The following is a 24,176-nucleotide window of genomic DNA, read 5'->3' on the forward strand; positions in this document are numbered from 1 at the left end:
GCCAAATGTAGCTGCTATTTATGTCCTTAAATTCTGAATTGTTTTACTGATCCCCATAGCAGAGGCAGAGGGGAGAGAAAAAAGAAGGGGGGGGGGATGCACAGAAAGAAAGGGGAAGAGAAGAAACCATTGTGCTCAGCCAGAAGCTGCAATGCCTCTGCATGTAGAAGCAGCCAGTATCATAGAGGGCTTCTTTCTATCTGATGCCAAACAACATACTTCACTGCTATCAGGAGAAAAAAGACCAGCTCTCCCTCCCTGATTATAGATGCTTAAGTCTCTTCTATTATTTGGATAACTTGCTCTTCACCTTGCTTTACCCAGATAAAACACTTTTTGCTATGTTTGGGTTTTGCAGGTGGCAGGAAATAAAGTGCTGGGAAATCCCACCTGGCTGAGGATCCCTGAGGCTGCTCCACAGCACTGTTCTCTGTGAACACTGTGATTATTCCTCCCACTGCTATTTATTTCAGCTTCCAGACCACCTGTGAGCCCCCAGAGCTCCGTGTGAGGGTAGATTCATTGCAGCCACAGATCAATATCACCCTCTGCTTTATGAATGGGAAAAAAGAAATGCAGGGAATTCATTTGAAAACAAGGCAGAGCAAAGCTGAGGGCTCAGATGTCCCAGTGCTACGACAGGCAGGGAAAACGGGCTTGGGCATGAGCTGGCCTTGGAGGGTTTAAGTCACGTACACCCTTTACAGCAGCACAGACTGGCCCTCTGAGTCAGGACTGGTCCCTGTCCTGCCATTACCCCAAGTTGCTTCCCCTCTGCCCTTTCAGATCGTACATACTCAGCATTGGTGAGGCCACAACTTGAGTGCTGGTTCCAGTTCTGGGCTCCCCACCATAAAAAGGACATTGAGGTCTTTGAGCAAGTGCAGAGAAGGGCAACCAGGCTGGGGAAGGGGCTGGAGGGCAAATCCTATGAGGAGCAGCTGAGAGAGCTGGGGGTGTTCAGCCTGGAGAAGAGGAGGCTGAGGGGAGACCTTATCACTGCCTACACTGACCTGACAGGAGGGTGCAGAGAGGTGGGCGATGGTCTCTTCAGCCAGGTGACAGGAGATAGAACAAGGGGCAATGGCCTCAAGCTGCCCCAGGACAGGGTTAGATTGGATATTAGAAAAAAATGTGTTACTGAAAGAGTTGTCAGGGCTGGAACAGGCTGCCCAGGGAGGGGCTGAGTCACCATCCCTGGATGTGTTCAAAAAAAGGGTAGATGAGGTGCCCAGGGATATGGTTTAGCACAGGATGGGAATGGTTGGACACAATGATCTTCAAAGATCTCTTCCAACCTTGTGATTCTGTGATTCTGTGATCCTCCTGTGAGTGTAGAGCTGGCACAGGTTGTCCAGGACACTGGCCTCTTTCAGGAACGTCGATCTGGGGGAACTTGGATGCGTTTGTCATCCACCATCTTCACCATGATGTCTGCAGTGCTGGGGAACAGGAGGAAGGTGGTGTTATCCCTGATAGGCCTCCATAGACCGCCCTGGAAAGGCACTATCTTAGACATACTGCCACTTTAGGTCTGCTAGCTGCCCCTGGCAGGTGGCCTCAGGAGAGGAGTCCCACACATCCACCATCCCACAGAGCAAAATAGATCTGAACTCAGATGTGGTTGCACCTCTGGGGGCAACAGGCTGCTGCTTTCCTGTTGAACTCGTAATTTAGAGCTTAGCTGGCTGGTTACCATCTTCCCCATGACTTTGTCAACCTTTTCAGATTGGATCTCCTCAGCAAGGATAAACCCCTTTCTCATCTTTCCCCCAGCAGGATGTCTTGATGTCACAGGGCTTGCTCATGGCTCAGTCTTCTCTTTCTCAGGAGGAACCAGGGACTGCACGGGGTCAGCATCATCCATGCACTGTTCTTTATAACCATCTGACATCTTGGCTTTTCTTTTAGGCAGAAGGTAAAATTAGAAGGAAAGGAGAATGATACTTCCCACATTGCTGAGAAAGTAGAGATTGAAGAAGCCTGGAATTTCCTGTGATGCTGTTCTCTTCACACCAACAATACATTCCAGTTCAAAAGAAACCAGCAGCAGAAGAAACAGGCAAGTCAACATCCCAAACCTGGGTGGCAGTTCCTAAGAGGGGGCAGAAATGAACTGGGGAGAAAGGGACAATATTCCCACTTTCTCTTTAGCCTTCCTCACTGTCCAGTGCTGGGCCACTGGGAACCTGTGGGTGGCTGAGGAGGGGGGACCTTTCTCCCATCCCTCACCTTGTGTTCTGGAAAACTGTAAAACCCAACAGCCCAGTTCTGGGCAGGGGGCAGTTCTTGGAAGGGGATGACTTTGGCAGCACTGAGGGTGTTTGGTGATTTTCTGTGGTTCCCAGAGAAACTCACAAAGTCACTGTAAGTCCGAGCAACCACAGAGCTGCTCACTCCCTCCCTTGAGCAAGGTAACCCCTGTGCAGGTGCCTCCTGCACAGTGTGGGCATAGACCTTTGTAGGGTGTAAAGCTACAGCAGTGCACCAAACAGCACAGATACAGGCGTGGCTATAGAAGGGGTTCAGAGGAACCTCAAAGGGAGGACCTGGTTCATCAGCTCTTGTCCTCAGCCATCAAAAACCACCAGGGTCATCCAGAAGAGTCTGTGGCATAACCACTTCACATGGCCCTCAATGTTTTGCACCCTTGTCATGACCTGAGACCATTAGGGAACTTAAACCTGTGGCAAAGCCATTCCACGGGGAGGAGCAGGGGAGTTCAAGGACATGACTCATGTCCCAAGGCTTTGCATTTTTTGGGCCCTGTTCCTTGTTGGGAACAGACTATGTCCCACACTCCAGGCAGCCTTCCTTCCCCCACCCACACATCTGAACTAGCTTGAATGTTGTCAAGGCAACTGTCAAACCACTGCTGCTGAGCAGTCTGTGCTGGTGTCCAGCTACCTAAAGATGTGCCTCCTGGGGACCTGTGATACCTGCTCAACTTGTTGCTCCCTGCAGAGGCAAAGCTGATTTCATCACTAGTGTGCATTGCATAGATTAAAGGGAACATGGGCTGTGCTGTGGCTTTGTTCTGCCATGTGGACACACTGCCCAGGCCAAGGGCTATAGCTGTCCCACCTTTGCAGCCCCCCTGATGACAGCCCCAGGCAATGCTTTGCCCAGCTTTGTGAGTCACAGGCTCCTGCACAGGAGTTAAGAGTCTGTCTGGGGGAAGAGGGAGAAGACCCTGGGGTGGGTGGGGAGCTCCTTGCCAGCAGGGTCTGGTTTGAGAGGCTACTACTTGGCCTGAATAGCTTGGCACTGGTCAGAGATGATGAGTGCACTCACCCTTCTGGTTCTCATTTTCCCCACCATCCTCCTGAAAACCTTGGGAGTCTAAAAGTATTAATGAGTGAGAGCTACAAGGCAGCAGCACTGCACCTTTGGAAACTGGTTTGGGGCTCAGGAAGGTCCTGGTGTCACACTGCGGATTGCAGTCTGCTGCTCTGGGATGAATTTCACCCATAAAGCAGGCAGGAGAAACTTTACTCTGTCTATGTCCACTCCTGCTCAGGCAGAGGTGAGGGACTCAGACCACTGAGCAATCACATCCCCCTCGGCCTGTATAAATCTGTAAGACCTGCTGCATTTAGGCTTTTCTCCTTCTGCCTCTGCTTGCAATTGCTGCCCATAGAGCTGTAAGGTCCTTGCTGATCTCCACCCCTCGCCTCTTCCCAGCAATTACACACATGATCCAGGGAGATGTGTGTGTGCAAGGGCCAGACAGGCTCTTTTGTAGCAGAGGGCCTGAGCCAGTACATATGCTGAACATATGAACATCCATACATTCAGCAGACTGGGACCCTGATTGGGAAACCTTTGGTCCCTCAGGAGAGATAATGCTCTGTTTCATGAGGATTTCTCCTTGTCTTTCCTTTCTTACAGAGTGTTTTGTGAATTCAGCTGCTGGAGTATAGGGCCAAGAGGCTGAAATAGAAAGATTGTCTAAGGAAGCCTTCAGCTGAAGTCACATCCTCGACCGTGCCCTTTTTGCCAAGGTGGGCTGGGGGATTCCATCAGTGAAGGAAGCTCATCTTTGGCAGGAGCAGCCCTGTCAGTGACCTACCTGGCTTGTGTTGGAACTTGTTTCATTTTAAAAATCACTTCCTGACCCCGTGTTTGTGATGAATAAATCCTGTGGGTTTGCTACAAGCAGAAAGGATAACGATTATTCTTGTGTTACAGTCTTGCTGGTTTCAGTTGCTCAGTGGATGTGAACTGCCCGGAAAGACAACTCCTTCTGTGTCAGCTTCAAGTATTTCTCTGCTGTATTTGCCTCAGCTGGAGTGTCCAGGACCTGGCTGCTCTGCCAGTATTCCCATCGTGGGTGTTTGGGTGCATATGCTTGGGATAGACTTTCCAAGCAGGAAGATTCAGATAAACATCCGCTTTGAGGTGAAAATTAGAGAGTTCACATTACACCCACCTCCTGAATTTGTTACTGACTATTCACCCTGACAATCTGATCCTGAGAGCTCAGCCTGTCCTGTCAGGAGCAGGGTAACACTGCAGGGACCCTGGCCAGCTTGAGCACTGGCTAGTGAGAATTGTGTTTACTCAGGAATGAATCTGGAGCAAGGCTGATTTTCTGGGCTTTTCTGGGTAATTGTTTCAAACCTTCAGCCTGCAAATGAAGATTGTGAGCAGTTCTCAGGCAAACACCTTAGAGAAAGAGGTGAAATGCATCAGATAAATGATGGGCTCTGAGCTGGTTGCTCATGTAAGGTGCAGAAGTGTCTGTTTCGATGGCGTGAGGGGAGCGAGCTGTGAAGGGAGCGATCAGACCTCTCTCTGAAGTGATGCAGGTCAGAATGGCAAACCTGAAATAGCTGCAGGCTCACTCAGCCCATGGACAGGTCAGCCATGGCTAGAACTCAGCCACGCTGCTTCCTAGGATGCCTCTTGCTGAGTTTAATGACGTGACATTACAGTGTCCCTAGCACAGGGCTGTCCTGTATCATCCCTGGCCACGCCGCTCTCCAGCACATCACCATGCTCCATGAATCCCCCTGTGACAGCCCGAGCTGGCTGGAGCTGGCTGGTCTGGGCACATCCTGTTACAGTGATGATGTTACTGGGTAAGGGGGGTGTTTGAAGGTTCCCCTAGAAAATGAAGGAGACGTGTTCTGCAGCGATGTGCCCTGACAGCACTCACAGCCAGCTCTGCGGGGATCGCAGGGAGGGAGCTGTCTGCGAAGCACCACGTTGGCCTTCAGTGTGGGTGCAGTTTCTTGCCCCAGCACAGGTTTCTTCATCATCTTGAAGTGAGATGCAGAGTCCAGCTTTCCCTCTTCTCAAAGTGAGATGCAGAGTCCAGCTTTCCCTCTGGAAGGGATGGGGACTGTCCCTGTTTCACATTGAAAAAGGATCATCAGATCGGGGTCAAATCAGCCCGTAGAATCCAGAGCCCATGGAAAGAGGGTTCTGATCTCTCCCCCTTAGCCCTGCCAGGGATCCCAGGCCAAACACAGTAGCCCTGGTGACCATAATGGCATTCCCAGTTATGGAGAAGGAGGCTGTACACATGCCTGCACTTCCCTCCTGCCTGTCCTGCTGGGTTCTCCAGAGGACTCTGGCACAGTCAGGAGGAGCCAAAGCCCACAGAGCCCACCCTAGCCCTGGAGTTGGTCTCTCAGCCTTCCCCCAGCCCCAGCCTGCAGGTGCAGGGCTCTGGGTCTGGCCCTGCCAAGGGCCACCACTCGCCCAACCCTTGTGCTTAGCCACAGACTGCTGGGCCACAGCCTCACCCCGGGCAGGGATGTGTCCCAGCCCCAGCTGTGGGCCCAGAACAGCCCCAGCCCACAAAAGGGCCCTAATCCTGGGTCCATCCATTCCAGCACAGGCCTGGGGCCCATTTCCAGCCCAATTCCAGCCCACCATCCACAGCCCTGGCCGAGGACACCAGTAATGGCACAAGCCTACCCCTCGCCACGGGCAGGCAGCAGCTTCGCTAGCAGCTCCACAGGGCTCACCAGGCGTTTGGAACATCACCTCCACTGTGCCTCACAGGAAAGGGCTGTGCCTATTACATCCCCACTGAGAGCCACGTGCAGAATTGGAGCGTGTGTTTTGGTATCTAATCTCTGAAAACAGCCCTGCTCTGAGGGTCACAGCGGCTGGATGGTGCTGCCCAGGGGCTGTGCTGATGCACAGGGAGCTGCTCCCATCGCCTTGTCCAGGACAGACCTCAGAGCAGCGAAGTGAGTGACATCAAGGAGGTGGCACAATGATGTATAATTAATTTGGGCCCCAAAAGCTCATTACCAAATCGGTGTGTGCCTGAGACATGGAGCAGGTGAAACAGAGAGGAGTATCACCCCTGGGCTTAGCAAAATGTGCCTTCAGCTCCCAGGATCAGGTGAAATGCACACGTTGAACCCTCTTTTTAGCATTTCCCAAGCGTGGCTTTCAACCAGAGCCCCCGGAATCCACGTTCTAAACACAGGCACTGATTTCTGTGGAGCTGCTGTCCTGGCTGTGATAACCAGAGGTATCAGAGCAAGGTGAGCAGCGTCTGCAGCCCTCACTGCTGAGGACATGGCAGAAACAAGGGAAAGCCCATCTTTTCCCTTAATTAAAGCTGCATGTGGACACCCTGGCAGTAAAGTACCCAGAGGCTGAAGACTCCATGGCTGATGTGGGTTTTCTGGTGTTTTCATAGGATTTCTCTCCCCTCTGTGATTTACGAGATACTCCGTGCCTTGGCCTTTCTCCCACCAGGTGCCATGGAGCAAAGTCGTGCAGGATTTATACAAAATCATGTGGGGTTTTCTCACCAAGTCCAAGGTTTCTCCATCACTGCTGTGCCTCATCCCCAAATTCAACAAAGGTTTCCCCATCTCAGTTTCCCAACTGACCGGTTTGCCCTAAAGGGATAATTACTCCTGGGCCTCGATGGGAAAAAAAAAAAGCAAGTAAGATTTTTAGCTGTAGGTTATTACAGTTTCTGCAGCTGAATAAATCAGTGTCCCACAACTCAGGGAGGATAATGGATTTAATAAATAGCTCTGATTAAGTCTGGTGTTATTTTTAAATAATTTCCAAGCCCGTTGCTCTGATCCCCCCGTGGCTGGCACAAAGGATGCTGCTGAGAAGTTAAAATTAGCTCCTTAAGGCTCAGACTGGTGTGGAGTTACAGGCTGCCCAGGGCTGTGCTGCTGTTCCAGGGCATCCACTTACCCAGTGGCCTAAAGGACGTTAACAGCTGCGTTGGGCGAGCAGAGGGTCCCACAGCCCCCACTGGCTCTGTCCTGCTCCCAGTCCCACCGAGCTGATGGGATCATCAGTTGGTGCTGCACTTTATCCTCTCATCCATGTTACAAGCTCCCTTCCTGCGCAGCAGTTCCCTTCTCCTGAATTCCCAGGGAATTCCCAGCTCTGCTGGGTTTCTATCAGTAAAAACCAGTGTGACTTTTTCTCTCTCAGGCAGGAATCAATATTTGCTCAACCAAATAAATACCCCTACCAAACCTGGGCCAGGATGCTGGGAATGGAGATGTCCTGCAGCGCAGCAAAACAACCACAGTTGTGGCATTTATCAAACCCACTTTAACAGGCAAAATTCCCAGGTATTTGGGAGAAAATGAAGCCTGCCTTTAAAACAGGCTTCCCTGCTCTCAGTCCCACCCCATCGCAGAGCTCAGGTACGTTCCCACAGGGACTCGTTTGCTCTACCCTGCTGTAACTCCCATCTCAGGGTGTGATGCTGTGCTGCTGCCCGCCCTCAGGGACACCTCTCCTCCTCATAGAATCACAGACTGCTCTGGGTTGGAAGGGATCCCAAGGATCACAGAGTTCCAACCCCCCTGCCACAGGCAGGGACACCAACCTCCAGGCCTGGAGCTACACAAGGTTGCCCAGGGCCCCATCCAACCTGCCCTTGAACACCCACAGGGACGGGGCACCCACCCCCTCTCTGGGCAACTGGTTCCAGCCCCTCACCACTCTCTCTGTAAAGAATTTCACTCTATACCTAATCTAAACCTTCCCTCCTTCAACTTTAGTCCATTCCCCCTTGTCCTGCCATTATCTACCCTTTTAAAAGGTGATTCCTCATCTACCAGCCCCAACCATCCCGTGGCCAGCGCTGGAGCTGGGTTATCCGAACTGATGGCAAACCATACCGCTCGCTTTGTTTTCATGGGCTGCTTGTCCTTCGGATGAACTGCCTGAGCAGACACATCCCCACGGCTCCCCAGCTGCAGGGAAAAGCAAGGAGGGGGTGGGCTGGGAGAAAAGGCTGAGGAGGGGGAGCAAAGCAGGACCGCTGTTCTGAGGCTGCTACGCTAAATGAGGGGAAACAACAAGCTGCATCTTGAGCCTCGGAAAATCCAGCTGCGGTGCTCGGCTTTGCCTCTGGCTCAGGGATAACAATAAATCCCTTCTCCCACCTTCTGCACGGCCTGATTAGATAGACTGGAAGGGACGGGGATTGTCACTTATTATGTGCTTGTTTGGTGCCTGGCACAATGCAGCTCTGATGGCGGCTCAGCCCCGCGGCCGCTGCGCGAACAATAGGCCTGAAATGAATCCAATGGCTGGCGGTGGGGAGGTCACTGGCTGCCTGGCGGCTGCCTCCCCGGGAGCAGCCGCTGCGGCCTTAGCACCGCTCCCGCCGGGATCCTGCATCCCAGCTGGAAAAGGAAAGAGAGGAATGCTCAGGCTCCATCCCTGCCACACTTGGGAACTGCCCCGCATCCACCAGCAGTCAGTTCAGGAACCCGTGTGGATTTTTGCCTTGGCGTTACTGTAACTGAGGAGTGAAATTAATCTGCTGCTGTTAATGGGCTGAATTAGAGCTGACAGGGAGAACGCGCTGCCTGAGAGGAGCGTTTGGGGGTTGGCAGGGATCCCTCCCTTCGCTCGCTCCCTGCCCTCTGCTCACAGAGGGACCTGCTCATTGCTCCGACCAGCTGCCGTGGCCATGCAACCTCCTGTGATGGAGCCTGGGCCATTCCTGGCTCCTCTGACCCCTCTGTGGAGATGCCACATGCTGACATCCTTCCTGACCAGCACCTTTCTCCACGTGCAGTGAGGATAAACCTTGTAAGAAGCAGGCAGGGGAAAAGAGGAGGAAAAATCAGTGCTGTTATCTCAGGGCTAAAACTGGGGCTTTTCCAACCTGCCTGTGGTGTCCCAGCAGGGTGAAGGGTGGCACGGTGGGACAGAGCAGCCGCAAAGGAAACCTCTAAGCCAGAGCACAGCTCTTCATACCTGTCACCATGTGGATTTTCAGCTTGAGCACACACGGCTGAGCTCGGGGGACACTGTCATGTAGATTTAGGGTTTTCTCTCCTTTCCCCTCCATTTGCTGTGATACCCTCTTGTTATGCTGAAAACCAAAACTGGGTTTTATTCCCCTCCAGCAGTCAACCCTGGTCCCATTCAGCAAACATCGATCGGCCCATGTCCTCAGCATGGGGTTAAATCAGTCCCACTCATCCTCTGCCTGCTCAGGAGGGGCCGTGGTGCCACCTCTCATGACATCAGTGACTGAAGCCCGGGCAGGGTGGGGAAGGGGGGGGGGTCACTAATCAATTTATATCCATTTTCCTCTCCCAATCCTCTCCCTCCCTGTGCTGGCAGGGACAGAGGATGGAACAGGATGGGTCTGATTGTGCTTGGCAGGTGGAGCGGGAACAGAAAAGGGCAGAGAGGGAAAGAACAGCCCAGGATAAGGGGAAAAACATCTCGTGTCCCGCAGCACCGCGGGCGAGAGCTCTCCAGGCACAGGAGCGAATGCCGGTGGCAGGAGCCTGTGCAGGAGGCAGCCCCTGCTTATCTCGGGGCGTGATTGGAAGCCAATTTAATTAACTAGCTTGGAAAGGTTGGGAGGACTCGTGTGATTCAGCTTGAGCCAGGCCTGGTTTGATTTAGCGCTGGCTGATTAGGAATTAGCTGAAACAAACCACTGAGAAAACAAAATTAGAGGGCGCACCGCTAACTTTTGCACCAGATTAAGTCGAATTAAAAAGCAATTGAAATGTAATTTTCCGGTCTCAAGTAGCAAAGGATGGAGATAATGCCACTGGTGGCACTTGAAGCTGGAAACAGCAACATCTGGGATTAGCCCAACGGGCTCGTTAATGCCCACAAACAAGAGGTTTATCCCCAGGCCTCCTCTCCAGCCTTCCCCCATCGCTTTCTGCACAAAGCTTCCTTCCATTCATTGCATGTGGCCTGGAAGGGAGCGCTGGGGTCACCCTGGGGCTTGTACCTGTGACCTAAAGCAGCCTGGGTGTCCTGCAGCCTGTTCCTGTCGGTGTTCCCATACTGCAGATCCCTGTGTGCTGAACTCAGAGATCCCTGGAACTCAGATAATTAATTCAACTCGAAGTTGTTCCCACATCCAGGAGGGCTGGAAAGCCAGGGCTTTGCTCCCGGGGTATGCAAGGTGCAGACCCCAGCGCTGGGGGCTGCTCCCACCTCGCTCCCACCTTCCTGCAGCCAGCCCTGTGCATCCCTGTCTCCTGGGCAGAAGGTGTGGAGCAGTTTAAAGCCAGGTTTCCACCGGGTCTTCCAGTAGCTGCTTTCCCAGCCCCTTCAGGAAACATTCCTCCTCCACCCACCGTCGGCTGGAGCAGGCTGGGACATCTGCACACACAGAGGAGCACAGGCTGGGCTTCCCCCAGCTTTGTGAGACAGGGGGATGGCTTGGGGGGGCTGCAAAACCAGGGTGCCTTCAGCACTTGAGTCCCCCAACACACCTCAGTGCTGTAGCCAGGCCCTGCTGTATTTCAAAGGCTGGGATGTCGAGGTCTCTGCTGGCCAGAGCCGTGGCACAGGCAGGATGCAGCCCCCATGTTCAGGCACAGGATCCCCTGCTGAAAGCTGGCAGAGGCTGTGACAGGCAGTAACACAGTGTGATAAGGGCTGCCCAGCAGCTCAGGACTCACAGAGATAGCAGGTTCCTACTGGGTTTCTCTCTGTGCTACCTCCTGCTGCAGCCCCACCAGGTCCCCCTCATCCCAGGCCAGCCAGCAGCTCGGTGCTGCTGCTCCTCTGAGTCTCTTAATCCAGCCTCAGCCCAGCTGTAACCTCCCCACAGCCGATTCCCCCCCCACTGCAGCCCAGCTCTGGGGTCCCAGTCCCTGTCAACTGAAGGTGGCTGTTTCCCAGCCTTCATCCCCACACACAAAGACCTTCCAGCTACCTGGATAAACAAGGGGCACCCCCTGCACCCCCTCACCTGCACAGCAGTGGGGAGGCAGCACCCAGACTGTGCCCTGTGTTATGGGGCACATACATTGGGTGGCATCTCCCATGAAGGGTCCAGCTACAGGCCAGCCCAAAGTCAGCAAAGCAGAAATGTATGGAGGGGGGTGAGTGGGCAGCACCCAGGGGAAAAGCATCCCCACCTATCCTCCCCCAGGTGCATCCAGGAGCAGCTGGAGGCAATGGGGAGGCTGTCCTGGGAAGAGCCAATCATAGGGGGGAAGCAGAGGGTATGTGGCTCTGTGGGGCCAATAAAAGAGGCAACCTGAGGGTGGTGGGGCATGAGAGAGAGTTGAGGTGAGTAGCTTTTGGGTGCCCCCTGCTCACCTCAGGGTGAGTATGGAGCTGGTGTTGGTGTGTGGGTTGTGGTATACCTTGATGGGGATGGAGGAAGCTCCCAAGAGAGTTCTTTTGGGGTGTTACTGTGGTCCCCTGATGGAGGGGAAACAGGGGGAAGGGAGACTAAAGCAGGTTTTGAGTGTGGAATGTAACTGGCTTGAGCCAAGAGGTGGCTCATCCTGGCCCCTCTGAGCTGGGGGTGGTCTGGGGCTGGAAATATGGAGAGAGAAATAAAATAACAACTTCACTGAAAGAGGGAGTGAGGGGCAGCTCTCTGAGGCTGGTCTCAGCCACAGGTGTTGCTGTGAGCCTGGAGGGAGGGTGAGGATGCATCTCCTGTGTGTTGTTAGCCCCTGAGTGTGTCCCTGTGGAGCCTGAAAGCAGCTCTGCTTCTGCTGGGTGGAAACCTTGTGGCCTCCAACACTGTCTGAAGGCCAGTTCTTGGTCTCATGTGTGTGTGTCTGGGGCTCTTTCCAGAGGAGGCTTAGAAATAACTTACCTTTGTCCCTATTTAATGGTCTCTACCTGGTGACCCTCACTGGCAGCTGGCTTTCCAGGAGAGCTCTTTGCTGTTTTGAACTTGGTCCCTTTGCACCACTGCAAGTGACCCTGTGCCCTCCCCAGGGGGTCCTGGTGTGGAAAGCCAGCCAGGCTGTGTGGTGGGATGAGAGTAGGCTTGGGGATGGCTCCTTGTCCTTCAATCAGAGCTCAAGCTCAGGCTTTTGGAGGCCAACAGCCCTGCTGTGCTTGGGCTGGTGTCTGAGAAGACTCAGAAGCCCTGTGGTGGTGTGAGTGAGGATGAGGAGTGATGTGTGTCCAGCCCTCTCAGGGACAGCAGCAGCTGTGACCCTTGTCTGGTACTAAGGGGTGGGTGGTTTGTGCTCACACATAGCTGGTGGCTCAGCTATGGGGTGTGAGGATCCTGCTGAGCCCTGCCTGGGGAAGGGAACCTTCAGCATCTCCTTTGGGGGAGAAAAAGTGTGGCCCAGGCTATGGATGTGAATGGGGGTGGGTCTAGACCCTTCTGTGAGTGGGGGTGACTGTGCTGTTGTGACCTGACCCTGTCCTGAACCCCAAAAGCACGTGCAGGCTTTCAGCTGGTACCTCTCTCAAACCTGCCAAAATGCCAGTCGTGAAGGAGCACAGTGAGCGGATGAAGAAGTTCAAGAACAAGGGCAAGGATGCTGCTGTGAGTACCTGCTGTGCTGTGCCACCCCTGCAGAGCCTGGCAGAGCTCACTGGGGGGCTGCTCATCAGCAGGAGCTGAGGGAAAGGCCACTGCCCACCTCTCCCTGTGCAGGGGTGGCTCTGCCAGCCAGGATGCTCAGCTTAGCTCCTGAGCTGGCTGGGCTGTAAGGAATGTGGTGGCCCAGGCAAGGGGGACATGAGTTTTTGGGTAACTCTGGGTAGTGCTGGGGGAAGGAGATGGTTCAGTCCCAGCCTGCTGAGCTCTCTGCAGTAGTTATCCCTGCAGAGAGGTGCTGGGATGGGCTGTCAGGCCATGGCATCTGTCAGCTTGTCTTAAGCCAGCAGAGGAGATGAGTTTGCCTTTCTGGTTCAGCAAATCTACTTCTAGAAACCCCCACTGGCTGCTGACTCACCCAGCAGCCCATGTCCTTGGGGGCTACTGGGGGAGAGGCTTTACTGCCCCTTCCCCACAGAACCCTCCAGGTTCTGAGGAGCTGGAGAGCAGGTGCTGGTGCTCTGAGCTGCTTACACAGGGACCATGGGGCAGAGGGCTGTACAGAGGAGCCCTTTGGGAAGTGGGTGATGGGGACACCAGTGGGACAGTGCTGTTCCACCCCCAGGCCCTGCACAGACAGAGAGTGGAGGTGAGTGTCGAGCTGCGAAAGGCCAAGAAGGATGAGCAGATCCTGAAGCGCAGGAACATTTCCTTCAGCCTGATGGACCAGCGTGTCCCTCTGGGAGAAGACAAAGGGGATGAGGTGAGTGCTGGGTGCTCTGCACCTGGGCAGGATTAGTGCTGTTGTCTACCTGGACCACTACCAAGCCCAGCTCAGGTGACCTGGGTTAGACAGTGGGTGCAATTCCTGATCTCCATGGCCAGGCTCAGGAGCATTTGGCTGCCCAGCCTCTTTCCATGCTATTTCCATGGAGGTGATGCTCTGTGTGGCTTCCACTGCCAGCAGGTAGAACTGGTGCTCCAGCCACCTGGGAGCTGGTGGAGCTCCTGTCTGGCTCCCTGTGTGGTGAGGGGTAATTACTGAGCTCCTGGGCCCATTATGGAGTGTTGGTGACTCTTGCAGGGCTTGATTAGAAGGATTAGTTGCCTCCAAGGCTTTTGTGGATTCTCTTCCTCTGCCTCATCACGAAACTGCCTTGCATAAGGAACAGACACCGCTCAGGAATGGAGCGGTGACTGACCTGGGTCTAGACAGCTGATTGATTGTGGAGATTAAACCAGAGGGAGTCCTGGCTTGCCACCTGACTCTGAATCACTCCCTGTGCTGCAGAGTATTCAGCTGTCCTTGGAGGAGATCGCTGAAGCTGTGAATGGCAGCAACCCTGGGCTGCAGCTGCAGGCTACGCAGGCTGCCAGGTACGCTGCCCTGTGCTGGGGGGAGGTGGCTGGTGGAGCTGCACTGGGTCCTCCTGGCATCCCCTCCCAGTGCTCTGAAGGGATGTTGGAGTGAGGACAGAGCCTGGTAACAAGGGACCCCCAGCTGGTGCCTGGTTTGTGCCCTGTGTGCCTTGGCTCTCAGGCCTGGGTGGTGCCTGTGGCAGGGACCTTTGTGGTTGAACCCAGCCCAGGGGTTGGTGGCAGCTCCTGGAGGTGCTGGGGCTGGGATCACATTGGACCTCCCAAGAAATCAAGCACATGGGGGTGTGATAAGGGCTGGGGACCCTGATTCTGTAAGGGGCCAAAGCTGAGCAGGGCTGCCTCCCCCTTCACCCCTGGTCTGTCACAGGACCACACAGAGCTGCTCACAGCAGGCTGTTTTCTGCAGGAAGATGCTGTCCAAGCAGAAGGACCCACCTATCAATCAGATCATTCAGCTGGGGATCATCCCCAGACTGGTTGAATTCCTGAGCTATGCAGACAAGGCTCCTCTGCAGTTCGAAGCAGCCTGGGCACTGACTAACATCGCCTCTGGCACTTCTGACCACACCAAGGCAGTGGTGGAGGGAGGTGCCATCCCAGCCTTCATCTCCCTCCTGTCCTCCCCACACATGTACATCAGTGAGCAGGCTGTGTGGGCACTGGGCAACATTGCAGGTGAGCAGAAGTCTCCAGACCTGGTGGCATGTGGGGAGTCACTGCCTGAGCCAGTGCTGGGAAGATGAAACTTTGATGTTCCTCAAGAACTTGTCTCCCTGCAGCTTTGTCTCCAAGCTGCTGCCCCTTTTGAAGCCTGTAACCCTCCAGGTAGCCTGGCAGCCCTTGAGACCCTGTGCTGGTTCTCCAAGAGGGCTCTGTCCAAAGCTGAGCACAGGACTCCATCCTGCTGGGATGATCTGACCCACTGGTGGTGTTGGTAGGGAGAGCAGGATGGGCTGTGCAGGGCTACCTGCCATGAGGCTGGTCCAGCCTAGCTGGGAAATGAAGATGTGTGGGGCTGTGAGGGAGCCTGGCCACCTGCCCTGGTGTGTGTACCTGTGGGTCTGGCTGATGTCAGGTGTCTTGTGACTTGGGCAGACTCCATAAACAACCCTTTCATCTGTGCAGGTGATGGTCCTCTGTACAGAGATGCTCTTATCAACTGCAACGTGATTCCTCCCTTGCTGGCTCTGGTGTCACCTGTAACTCCAGTAAATAACCTTCATTTTCTTAACAGCTCCTAATGACTTGGGTGATGGGTGACTGGTGGTCTATCATCTGCCTGACAAACACCAGCCTGTCTGTATTGCTGTCCTGAACTGGTTTTAATGGCCCTGCCTCCCAGCTAGATTCAGAGCTGGAGGTGCCAAGCAGACAGTCTTCAGGTCACTGATGTCTTCTAGTCTGAGCTTTCCTATCCAGCTTTGACTATCTCAAGCTAAGAATAAGGTGGAACTGTGTGGGCCATGTCAACTTGCATGTGTGTGGGCTGGACTTGTCCTTCAAGGTTCTTCCTGCTGCTTTTGTGGCTTCTCTGCCCTTCTGCAATGAAGCCCCACTGCTTCCTTGGGCTCTGGGGCAGAAGGGCCCTTTTAGAGGCATAAGGTGGATGGAGAAGCTCTCAGGGGCTGGAATGGTGGTGCTGGCACTACCCTGGGTGTGGTGGAAGCTGTTTATTTTCTGTGGGTGAACCTGTGGCCTCTCAGGTTGGTGTCAAGATGCCCTCTAGACCTCCTGTGAATTTCCATTGTGGGGTTTGCTTGTCAAAAAGCCAACTTCTCTGGCTGCTCTGTTCTAGCCCAGGTCACCCTTGACTCTTGGGGAGCCCTGTGGAAGGAACATGACAAAACACCAGTTGATATGCATGCACCTTGGTAGCTATGATGCTCTGAATGTAGCCCCAGTGCTTTCCTGGGAGCATCCTTACTGGGTGAGCTGTCTGGGTGATACTGGATCTAGACCAGTGAGCTGCTGAGGTTAAACCCCACCAAATTCCTGATCTTGTCCAGTGAATGTTCTGTAACTTGCTCAAGGACCCAGAAAATAAACTGCTTGGCACCTGTTAGTCACTGTAGCTTGTCCCACCAGCAGAGCTGAAGTTGCTGGAACTTGATATTGGGGAGGGAGAGTGTGAATCTTGGTCACTCACCTGTCACCTCCCTTAAATAAGCTTCAGCCCTCAAAGCTGAAGCTGGGTAGCATCTGAGCTGAAGGGACCAGAAGCAGAGTGAGGATCTGCCACTGCAGTGAGGATCTTACCCCTCTGTTGTGTTTCAGGTTGGGTTCCTGAGGAACATCACATGGACACTCTCAAACCTCTGCAGGAACAAGAACCCCTACCCTCCCCTGGATGCTGTGAAGATGATGCTGCCAGTCCTCATCTGCCTGATGCAACATGAGGACAGGGACATCATTTCTGATTCCTGCTGGGCTGTTTCCTACCTGACTGATGGCTCCAACGATCGCATCCAGATTGTGGTGGATACAGGGATTCTCCCAAGGCTGGTGGAGATCATGGCCAGCCTGGAGTTGACTGTGATGGTAGGAAACAATCTGCAGTTTCTGGCTTCTTGTCCCTTAATGTAGGAATCCCTGAGGAGAGGGAAGGCTGTTTCCATCCTCTGTGGCTAATGTGGTCTGCTGCCTGCTCAGCCCATGAGCACAGGCTGCTGCTCTGTCCCAGCTGGCTGTGGCTGGCAGAGTGGACAGGCTCAAAGGGGCTGTAAAGCTGCTTAGAGCAGAACAGGAGGAGGATAGGTCTGTGAATAGCAGTAATCACCCCCAGTGCCTTCTTGATTTGAAGGATCAAGCACTTAGTGAGGGATCTTGCTGGACTTTCTGGCATGTATCCCTCGAGGCAAGGATTCTCCTCATCTCCTTTAATCTCTGTCTAGACTCCAGCTCTCCGTGCTGTGGGGAATGTAGTCACAGGCACCGACGAGCAGACCCAGGCAGCTATTGATGCTGGTGTCCTGGCTGTCCTGCCCTACCTCCTGAGGCACGTGAAGCCAACTATACAGAAGGAAGCAGCGTGGACACTCAGTAACATTGCAGCAGGGCCTTCCCAGCAGATCCAGCAACTCATCACCTGTGGGTTATTGCCACCTCTGGTGGAGCTGCTTGAAGAGGTGAGGGGTGGGTGCAGCTGCTGCTGTGGGAGCAGTGCTGAGCTTGATGAGGTCTGGGATGCCTCCATCAGCATGTGCCCAAGAGCCACCTGATCAGTGTGCTGTAGAGCTGTTGGGTTCCTTGGAACAGCCTGGGTGCTCAGACTTGTTGGTAGCCCTGTGTGGAAGCATGGCTTGATGCCCACCCATCACTCAAAGTGTGGGGGAAGGGGTGGGGTGTCACTCCAAACAAGGGGAGGGAGATGGCTGTCCTCACCTCACATGGGTCCTAGGGGCATGCTGAAGCTTGGCAGTGCCTTCATTGTGCTGTTCTTCCAGGGGGACTTCAAAGCTCAGAAGGAAGCTGTGTGGGCAGTGGCCAACTTCACAACAGGAGCCACTGTGGAGCAGATGGCAGAGCTCATCCAGTCTGGGGTCCTCAAACCTCTGCTCAACCTGCTCTTGGCCAGAGACAGCAAAACTATCCTGGTCATCCTGGATACCATTTCAAATCTCTTCATGGTGAGTTCTCCTACAGCCTCTTGCATTCTTTCCCCAGCAGAGCAGGAAGGTGTGAGCTGTTCTGTGGTTAGAACAGCTCTTCCTAGAGTAAGAGTTAAACTTCATGGTGTCTGACTTGTTCTTGGGCAGCCCAAGGATGTCCAAAGGGCTTGACAAGGTTAAGATCCCAAAGTGCTTGTCTGCCTCCTGTGAGTTTTAGCTGTCTCCTGGAAAGCAAGAAGGTTATGTGTTAGAGCTGGATGGAGGTGAGGGGCTTGTAGAAATACAACTGCAGAGAAATTGTGTGGTCCCAGGGGCATTTAGGTTCTGTTCCCTGCCAGCTGTTGTCTGCCTGTCTCACTTTGAAAGCCTGTTTCTTGTAGCACCTTTGAACCAGTGGAAAGGCTGTAGTAAACTAATAGTGGTGGCAGCTCACACCTGCTGTGGATGGGGCTGTCAGGGCTGGCTGCTTGGCTGGCAGAAAAGCCACCATGTGGTACTGAGTTGCATGGGTAGTAGTCCCATCCCTGGGTTCCAGCAGGGACTGTGGTCCTCTGCTCTGTAGATCAGGCTGTTTAGAGTGAAAAGACTCTCAGAAGTGTTACTGAGATAAGGTCTTGTTCTCCTGCTTGGCTGTCTGATGCTGCAGGCAGCTGAGAAGCTGGGGGAGACGGAGAGGCTGTGTCTGCTGGTGGAAGAGCTTGATGGTCTGGAGAAGATTGAAGCCTTGCAAACCCACGAAAACAACATGGTCTACCGAGCTGCACTGAATATCATAGAGAAATACTTCTCTGGGGAGGTATGGGAGGCTCTTGCTGTAAACATGAGGCTGTTACATACTGGGATGAAGCATGTACTTTAGGATGCTGAAATAAGGTTTTTAGGAGAGACCTGTGCGTGAGCAGAGCAGTCCCTGCAGCCTGTTCCAGCTGCTTTTAAAGGTCTGTGAAGCTCTGAGCTGTGAGGTGAGGAGTGGCACAGCAGATACAGGTGCCTTGATAGCATCTTGCTGCTGGAATTTGAACTGGCATCAGCTGGAGTTACTGTAGCTGCTGATATGAATACCAAATGTGGACAGGCTTCCTCCTTCAGAGGTGAGCAAGCTTGTCACTATGAATGGAAGTCTCTCACTCATCTGATATCCAAGCACAGCCTGAGCAGTTTACTTGACCCTTCTCATGGTAATGAACTTCAGGAAAAGGTATAGGATACCAGCTAGCAGTTGCAAGAGTCCCATGACTCATGGATGCTGTGCTTGGTCTTAGTCTAGTCTTACAGATGGGGAGACATCAGGGAAGAGGCTTAGCAGTTTGACAGACCTCAGAGCTGAGACTCAGTCTAGATGTGAACTGCAGCAACAGAGAGCAACTGTCTCTGTTAGTTCTCTGCCCAGAACAGGGTCTGCAGGATGTCCCTGGAAGAGGGTGTGGAGGAAGTTCTCCTGCACCCAGTACCTGCCTGAGGGGCTGGGTGCTGGTGGAACATCTCTCTGAAGCAGCCCTGGCTTGTTGTTCTTCCAAGCAGGTGTTTAACTTGAGCAAGCTCTGCCATGCTGGACACTTTCTTCTGTCTCTGGTTTGTGAGTCTGTAGATGTGACTGGGTTTTGTGTGTGAGCTGCAGGGGCAGCAGCTTCACAGTGTGCTGTAAAGATTAGGGGGACTTGGTCTGCTCTCTGAGGGTCCTGATAGTAAAGCTGATCTAGCAAGCTGCTTGTGGGTTTTTTAAACAAGAATTAAAGCAGTGAGCTGCTGTTTAAAAAAAGCTTCAGGCAAGCTCTGGAAAAAGCTTGGGCTCATGAAGATGCAGAATCTCTAGCTCTGGCTGTAACTCTTTCCTAGGAAAACCCAGATCTGCAGCCTGGGACTGGCCAGGATGGGCTGTTTGACTTCTCAGTGAGGAAGCAAGACTTCAACTTCTGAAGATGAAGCATTGCACAGCTCTGAGGTGGTGGGTGAAGGTGTTCTAGTAGAGCTCACACCTCCAACCAAAAAGAAGCAAAGATATAGAACCTTTTTACTTCTGAAACCTGTCAATAAATTGCACTTCTGACTTTGTACTTCTTGCCCCTGACTCTTTTCTTCACAAGCTGCCCTTGTGAACAGTGCAGATTCCTCTCCACAGTGTTGAAGGCCTTGCAGAAATATGTTGGAGCTCCTGGGCATGTTTTCTGGGTGCAGAGGCATTAAGCTGCTGGAGAATGGGGAGTTACTACCCAGTCCAACAGGGTCTTGGTGCTTGTGCTGGAACTTCTAGGTTTGACTCTGGAGCAGCCCTGAACCTGCTCAGAAGGTGTGTTTAACCCTTCTGTGGTTGAAAACACTTCTAAGAGGAGATGCTTCTAGCAGAGGGGGAAAAGTGGTTGGGGAAGGTGGGTCAGGCACCCCTGTGTGTGCTGCTCCAGTGTTGGGATCTGGGCACAGGAGCTGCTGAGTAGATGCTGGTCCTATGGCAGAGGGCTGGGTCAAAGGCAGTTGTTGTGGGAGCAACACAACTCTTCTCAGCCTGGAGCCCACTGAGCTGCCCCTAATCCTGAGGCTTTGTATTTTGGGTTTCCATTGTGTCACTGCCCCTTGCTGTGAGGGTGTCCTCCAGCCCTGGGCTTTAGCTTCAGGCTCAGCAGAAGGTGAGGATGCTATTGATGTGGCTCTGAAGTGTAGCTTGCAGCAAGTGTTGGTGCCTTGTGTCTATCCCAGCACCAGCATGTGCTGGGCCATTAGCACAAACACTGTGCTGCAGGTTTGTAACAAGCTGCTGGCTGCTGCCCCAGGTTTGCAGAGCTCAGAGGGAAGAGGGTTCTGCTCTGTAGCCTTTGGTACAAAGGGATTGGAGCATCTCAAGGGCTTTGCTTCCTGCAGGGTGGGGGTGGCAGCTTCCTCCTCCCTCCTCATGGGAGTTTGATTTGTCAAAAATGACCCTGGGTGCTTTTAGGGCTTTGCTTCCTCAGCTGCAGTGGGAGGTGATGTGGCACTAAGCTTCAGTGGAAGGGAAAAATCTCTCCAGGAAGCAAACCTCTTCCCCCACCCTGAATCAGCTTGCCAGAAGGTTTAGAGGGGATAAAGGAGTTAGGCAGCTAATGTTTGGCTGTGCCCCATACCCTGGGAGGAGGTGTACAGCCCTATTCCTGGGTACCAGAGCTGGGTCTCAATTAATTAATATAAAAATGCTGGAACTGATGAGTTGCAAAGTGCTTCTGGGCTTTTATTAGGGATCTAAAACCACTTCAGTGTGACAAAGCAACAGCTGAAACAAGCACCGGTGACAATCCTTTGTTTGTGCCTCTGGGTCAGCACAAAGGGCTGTGGCTGGGCTGCCTGCACCTTCCTGCTGCTGCCAGGGCTGATACAGCGTCTGGGAACGGTTGGGTTTCACCAGGTAAAACGAACCTGAGGCAGGTGCTTCCTCAGTGTAAATGGAGATGCAGACCGGAGCTGGGCTCTGCACATCCCACCCCCTTGACTTTGGACCGTGGGCCAGCACAGGACATCCCTGTGGCTCTTCCCACAGTCCCTTAGAGATGCTCTGGCAGCGGGGCTGCTGTTTGCTGCTGCTCTGCTGAGTTAGAGCAGGTGGGAAGAGGAAGGGCAGAGCTGTTTGCCTTTTGCCCTGCTTTTCTGTGGGTGCTGGAGCTGAGCCTGCAGTGGATGGTGTTGTGTAGAGCCCTGGGAGCAAAGCTGCTCGCTTCCTCATCACATCTTTAATCTGCAATAAAACAGGGTCCCAGTAGCCTGGGATGTGATGGAGAAACAGCCATGACCCTTCTCTTAAAAGTACCAATATGTGCCTGCTGTCCTGTGCTGTGGGGTGAGGAGAGCAGGGGTGGCATTTGGGGCAACACTGCCACTGTCATCCCACAGAGGAGCAGGACCTGCTGGAACAGGAGGCTGCTGGGCTGTGCCATGGGTGTGCAAGCAGCCTGCTGGCATCTGCTCACCTGGTTAATCAGAGCTGCTCCCCTCTGATGCCCACCAGTCCCAGCTCTCCTGCCCTGGGTGCAGGCAGCAGCCTCCATGGTGATTTTGGCTCTGGGGGGTTGAAGCCACACAAGCCTCCTGATAGGATGGGGAATCCGTGGGGACCAGCAAGGCTGAGATGCTGCCGTGCCAATTCCTTGATGCTTCCCCTGAGCAGCCCAACCTCCCTATGGTGGTGCACAAAATAAGTAGTTTTTTAATTAAAGCATCCTGCATCCTGCCCCAGAGGAGCCCTGCACCAGCTGCTCTGTCCCCATGTCCTTGGAGTGCTGGAGAAGGTGCTGCCAGTGCCCATGCCAGCGTGTTTGCCCCCAATTAGTTAATGCTTATGAAGCAGGGTCTCTTCTAAAACACTTTGATGCCTAATTGCTCATTTCCTACCCTCACTGTGGCACCCCACAGCCCACCCCCCCTTGTAACCTGGGTCTGGCTTTGCAGGAGCAGGTGGAAGGGGGTTTATGTGGCTGTCCCAGAGGCTACAAACCAGGAGCCAAAACCCAATGGTTGGTGAGAAGGAAGAGGAGGTGGGAGATGAGATGGCCTTGAGCAAGTTCAGCTGGGCAGGAGGCTGGGGAACCAAGGCAGGTTTGTGCTGTGGGCTGGGAAGGGGGATTTTAGGGATGAAATTCGATGGTGAAAAGCACCACCCAAGCTTCCAGGTCTGCTGTTGCACCTGATGCTTGGCCATAAATCATCGAGGCTTTCACCTGTTCCCCGTCCCTGTTTTGCTTTCTCCCTGGAATTTAAAGGGAAAAGCTTTTTCCTCCCCTTGCCCCTGGGAAGGGTGGGCTGAGTGAGGAAGTAAAAGCCAGAGGGTTGCTGTTGTGCCAGGCACATGTGGGAGCAAACGGGACAGCCGGGCCTCGGCCGCTCGGCGTGACGTGACGCCGGGCTGTCCCCATGCAGGGGGATGGGGGATGCTCGTGCCTCTGGAGGGGTTTGGCACCTCAAGTGATGGGTCCAGTTCTGGGCCCCTCACTGCAAGAAGGACATCAAGGTCATCGAGTGAGTGCAGAGAAGGGCAACCAGGCTGGGGAAGGGGCTGGAGGGAAAATCCTCTGAGGAGCGGCTGAGGGAGCTGGGGGTGTTCAGCCTGGAGACGAGGAGGCTGAGGGGAGACCTTCTCCCCACCTACACTGACCTGACAGGAGGGTGCAGAGAGGTGGGTGATGATCTCTTCAGCCAGGGGACAGGAGATGGGACAAGGGGCAATGGGCTCAAGCTGTGCCAGGGCAGGGTCAGGTCTGATGTGAGGGAAAAGTCCTTCACTGAAAGAGCTGTCAGGGCCTGGAACAGGCTGCCCAGGGAGGGGCTGAGTCCCTATCCCTGGGTGTGTTTAACAGACGAGTAGATGAGGTGCTCAGGGATCTGGTTTAGCACAGGACAGGAACGGTTGGATTCGATGTTAAAGGTCTTTTCCAACCTGGTGACTGTGTGATTTAGGGATTCTTCCATCGGACGTGGCTCTGTCTGGTGAGAGCAGGAGGGGTTACAGCTCGCTTGGCCATGGTTTATTTTGCCCATTCACAAAGCAGGGGCTGGGGCTGGGGGAGGACGGACGGATGGGGCACAGTGGAGCTGGCAGACAAGCTGTGAGGCTGCACCAGGGAGGGGTGTGTGTGATTTGGGGACCACTCAGGGCAGCTCCTGGGCGCTCAGCCAGTTGTCCCAGCCCCCCAAGGGCTGTGGGCACGCTGGATCCACGCGTGCCCATGCACATCCCCTCCGTGCCACAGCCGCCTCACCGCAGTGGGGGCACCTCCTATACCCCCACCCCCCCACGCCCTGAGGAACGGCACCCGCCATGTGCCGGGTCACCCCATCCCCGCCCGCCATGTCACCCCTACACCCAATATGTCACCCCCCCACCGTGCCACACCCACACCCTCCCCTCGCCAGGGGGCGCTGTCGCTCCCCCTCAAACGTATCCTCCGGCGCATGCGCTGCACCCACCCTCCGACCTTCCATCGATGGCGGCCGGGGGAGGGTTTTCCTCCCCCCTCCTCCTCCTCCTCCTCCATCCTCTCCCCTCCGCTGTGCCGCGCCGCGCGCTGACGTCACCACCCTCCGGTGTACGTAGGGCGGGGGGGGTGTGGGCGTGGCCAACGCGCTCTCCGCGGCCGGGCCGGGCCGGGCGCGTCGGTCTGGCGGTGGCGGCGGCTGGTTGAGGCGGCGGCGGAACAGCAGCAGCAGCTCCAGCTCCAGCTCCTCAGCGGCATCGCGGCGAGCGGCTGTTCCTGCATGGCGGCCGGGGTTTGGCGGGGCTGCCGGTTGATCTCGGCGTCTAACGCCGTTTGAGCCGGCGCGATGTCGAATCCCGGTACCCGCCGGAACGGTTCCAGCATCAAGATCCGCCTCACAGGTAACGGGGTGGAGGAGGCGACGCTCAGTTTGTGTGTGTGTGTCTGTGTCCGTCTCCCTTTCCTTGGGCCCGGCCTCCCCTTCCCCTCACGCCCGCCAGGCCGGGGAGGGGGCGA

General features: G+C 54.4%; 2 protein-coding genes across 4 annotated transcripts in view; both read left to right on the plus strand.

The window, feature by feature from the left end:
- Positions 1-12,682: 12,682 nt before the first annotated feature.
- Positions 12,683-19,647, plus strand: KPNA7 (karyopherin subunit alpha 7; the record flags this gene model as incomplete). The annotated part of the gene is made up of 10 exons (XM_084271318.1): positions 12,683-12,748; positions 13,368-13,505; positions 14,034-14,119; positions 14,529-14,797; positions 15,248-15,330; positions 16,397-16,660; positions 17,014-17,247; positions 17,566-17,748; positions 18,377-18,526; positions 19,567-19,647. The coding sequence occupies 10 exons, from the start codon at positions 12,683-12,685 to the stop codon at positions 19,645-19,647; spliced, it is 1,554 nt and encodes a 517-aa protein (XP_084127444.1).
- Positions 19,648-23,875: 4,228 nt separating this feature from the next.
- The window catches only part of SMURF1 (SMAD specific E3 ubiquitin protein ligase 1), a 42,365-nt gene continuing 42,064 nt past the window's right edge, over positions 23,876-24,176 (plus strand). For all 3 annotated transcript variants that reach the window (XM_084271143.1, XM_084271145.1, XM_084271144.1), the window contains exon 1: positions 23,876-24,061. In XM_084271143.1, coding sequence (XP_084127269.1) covers positions 24,007-24,061 — 55 coding nt within the window. In that variant the 5' untranslated portion in view covers positions 23,876-24,006. The remainder of the gene's footprint in view (positions 24,062-24,176) is intronic.

This window comes from Gallinula chloropus (genome assembly GCF_964237585.1).
Source record: "Gallinula chloropus genome assembly, chromosome: 15".
In the NCBI taxonomy this organism is placed as follows: Eukaryota; Metazoa; Chordata; class Aves; order Gruiformes; family Rallidae; genus Gallinula; species Gallinula chloropus.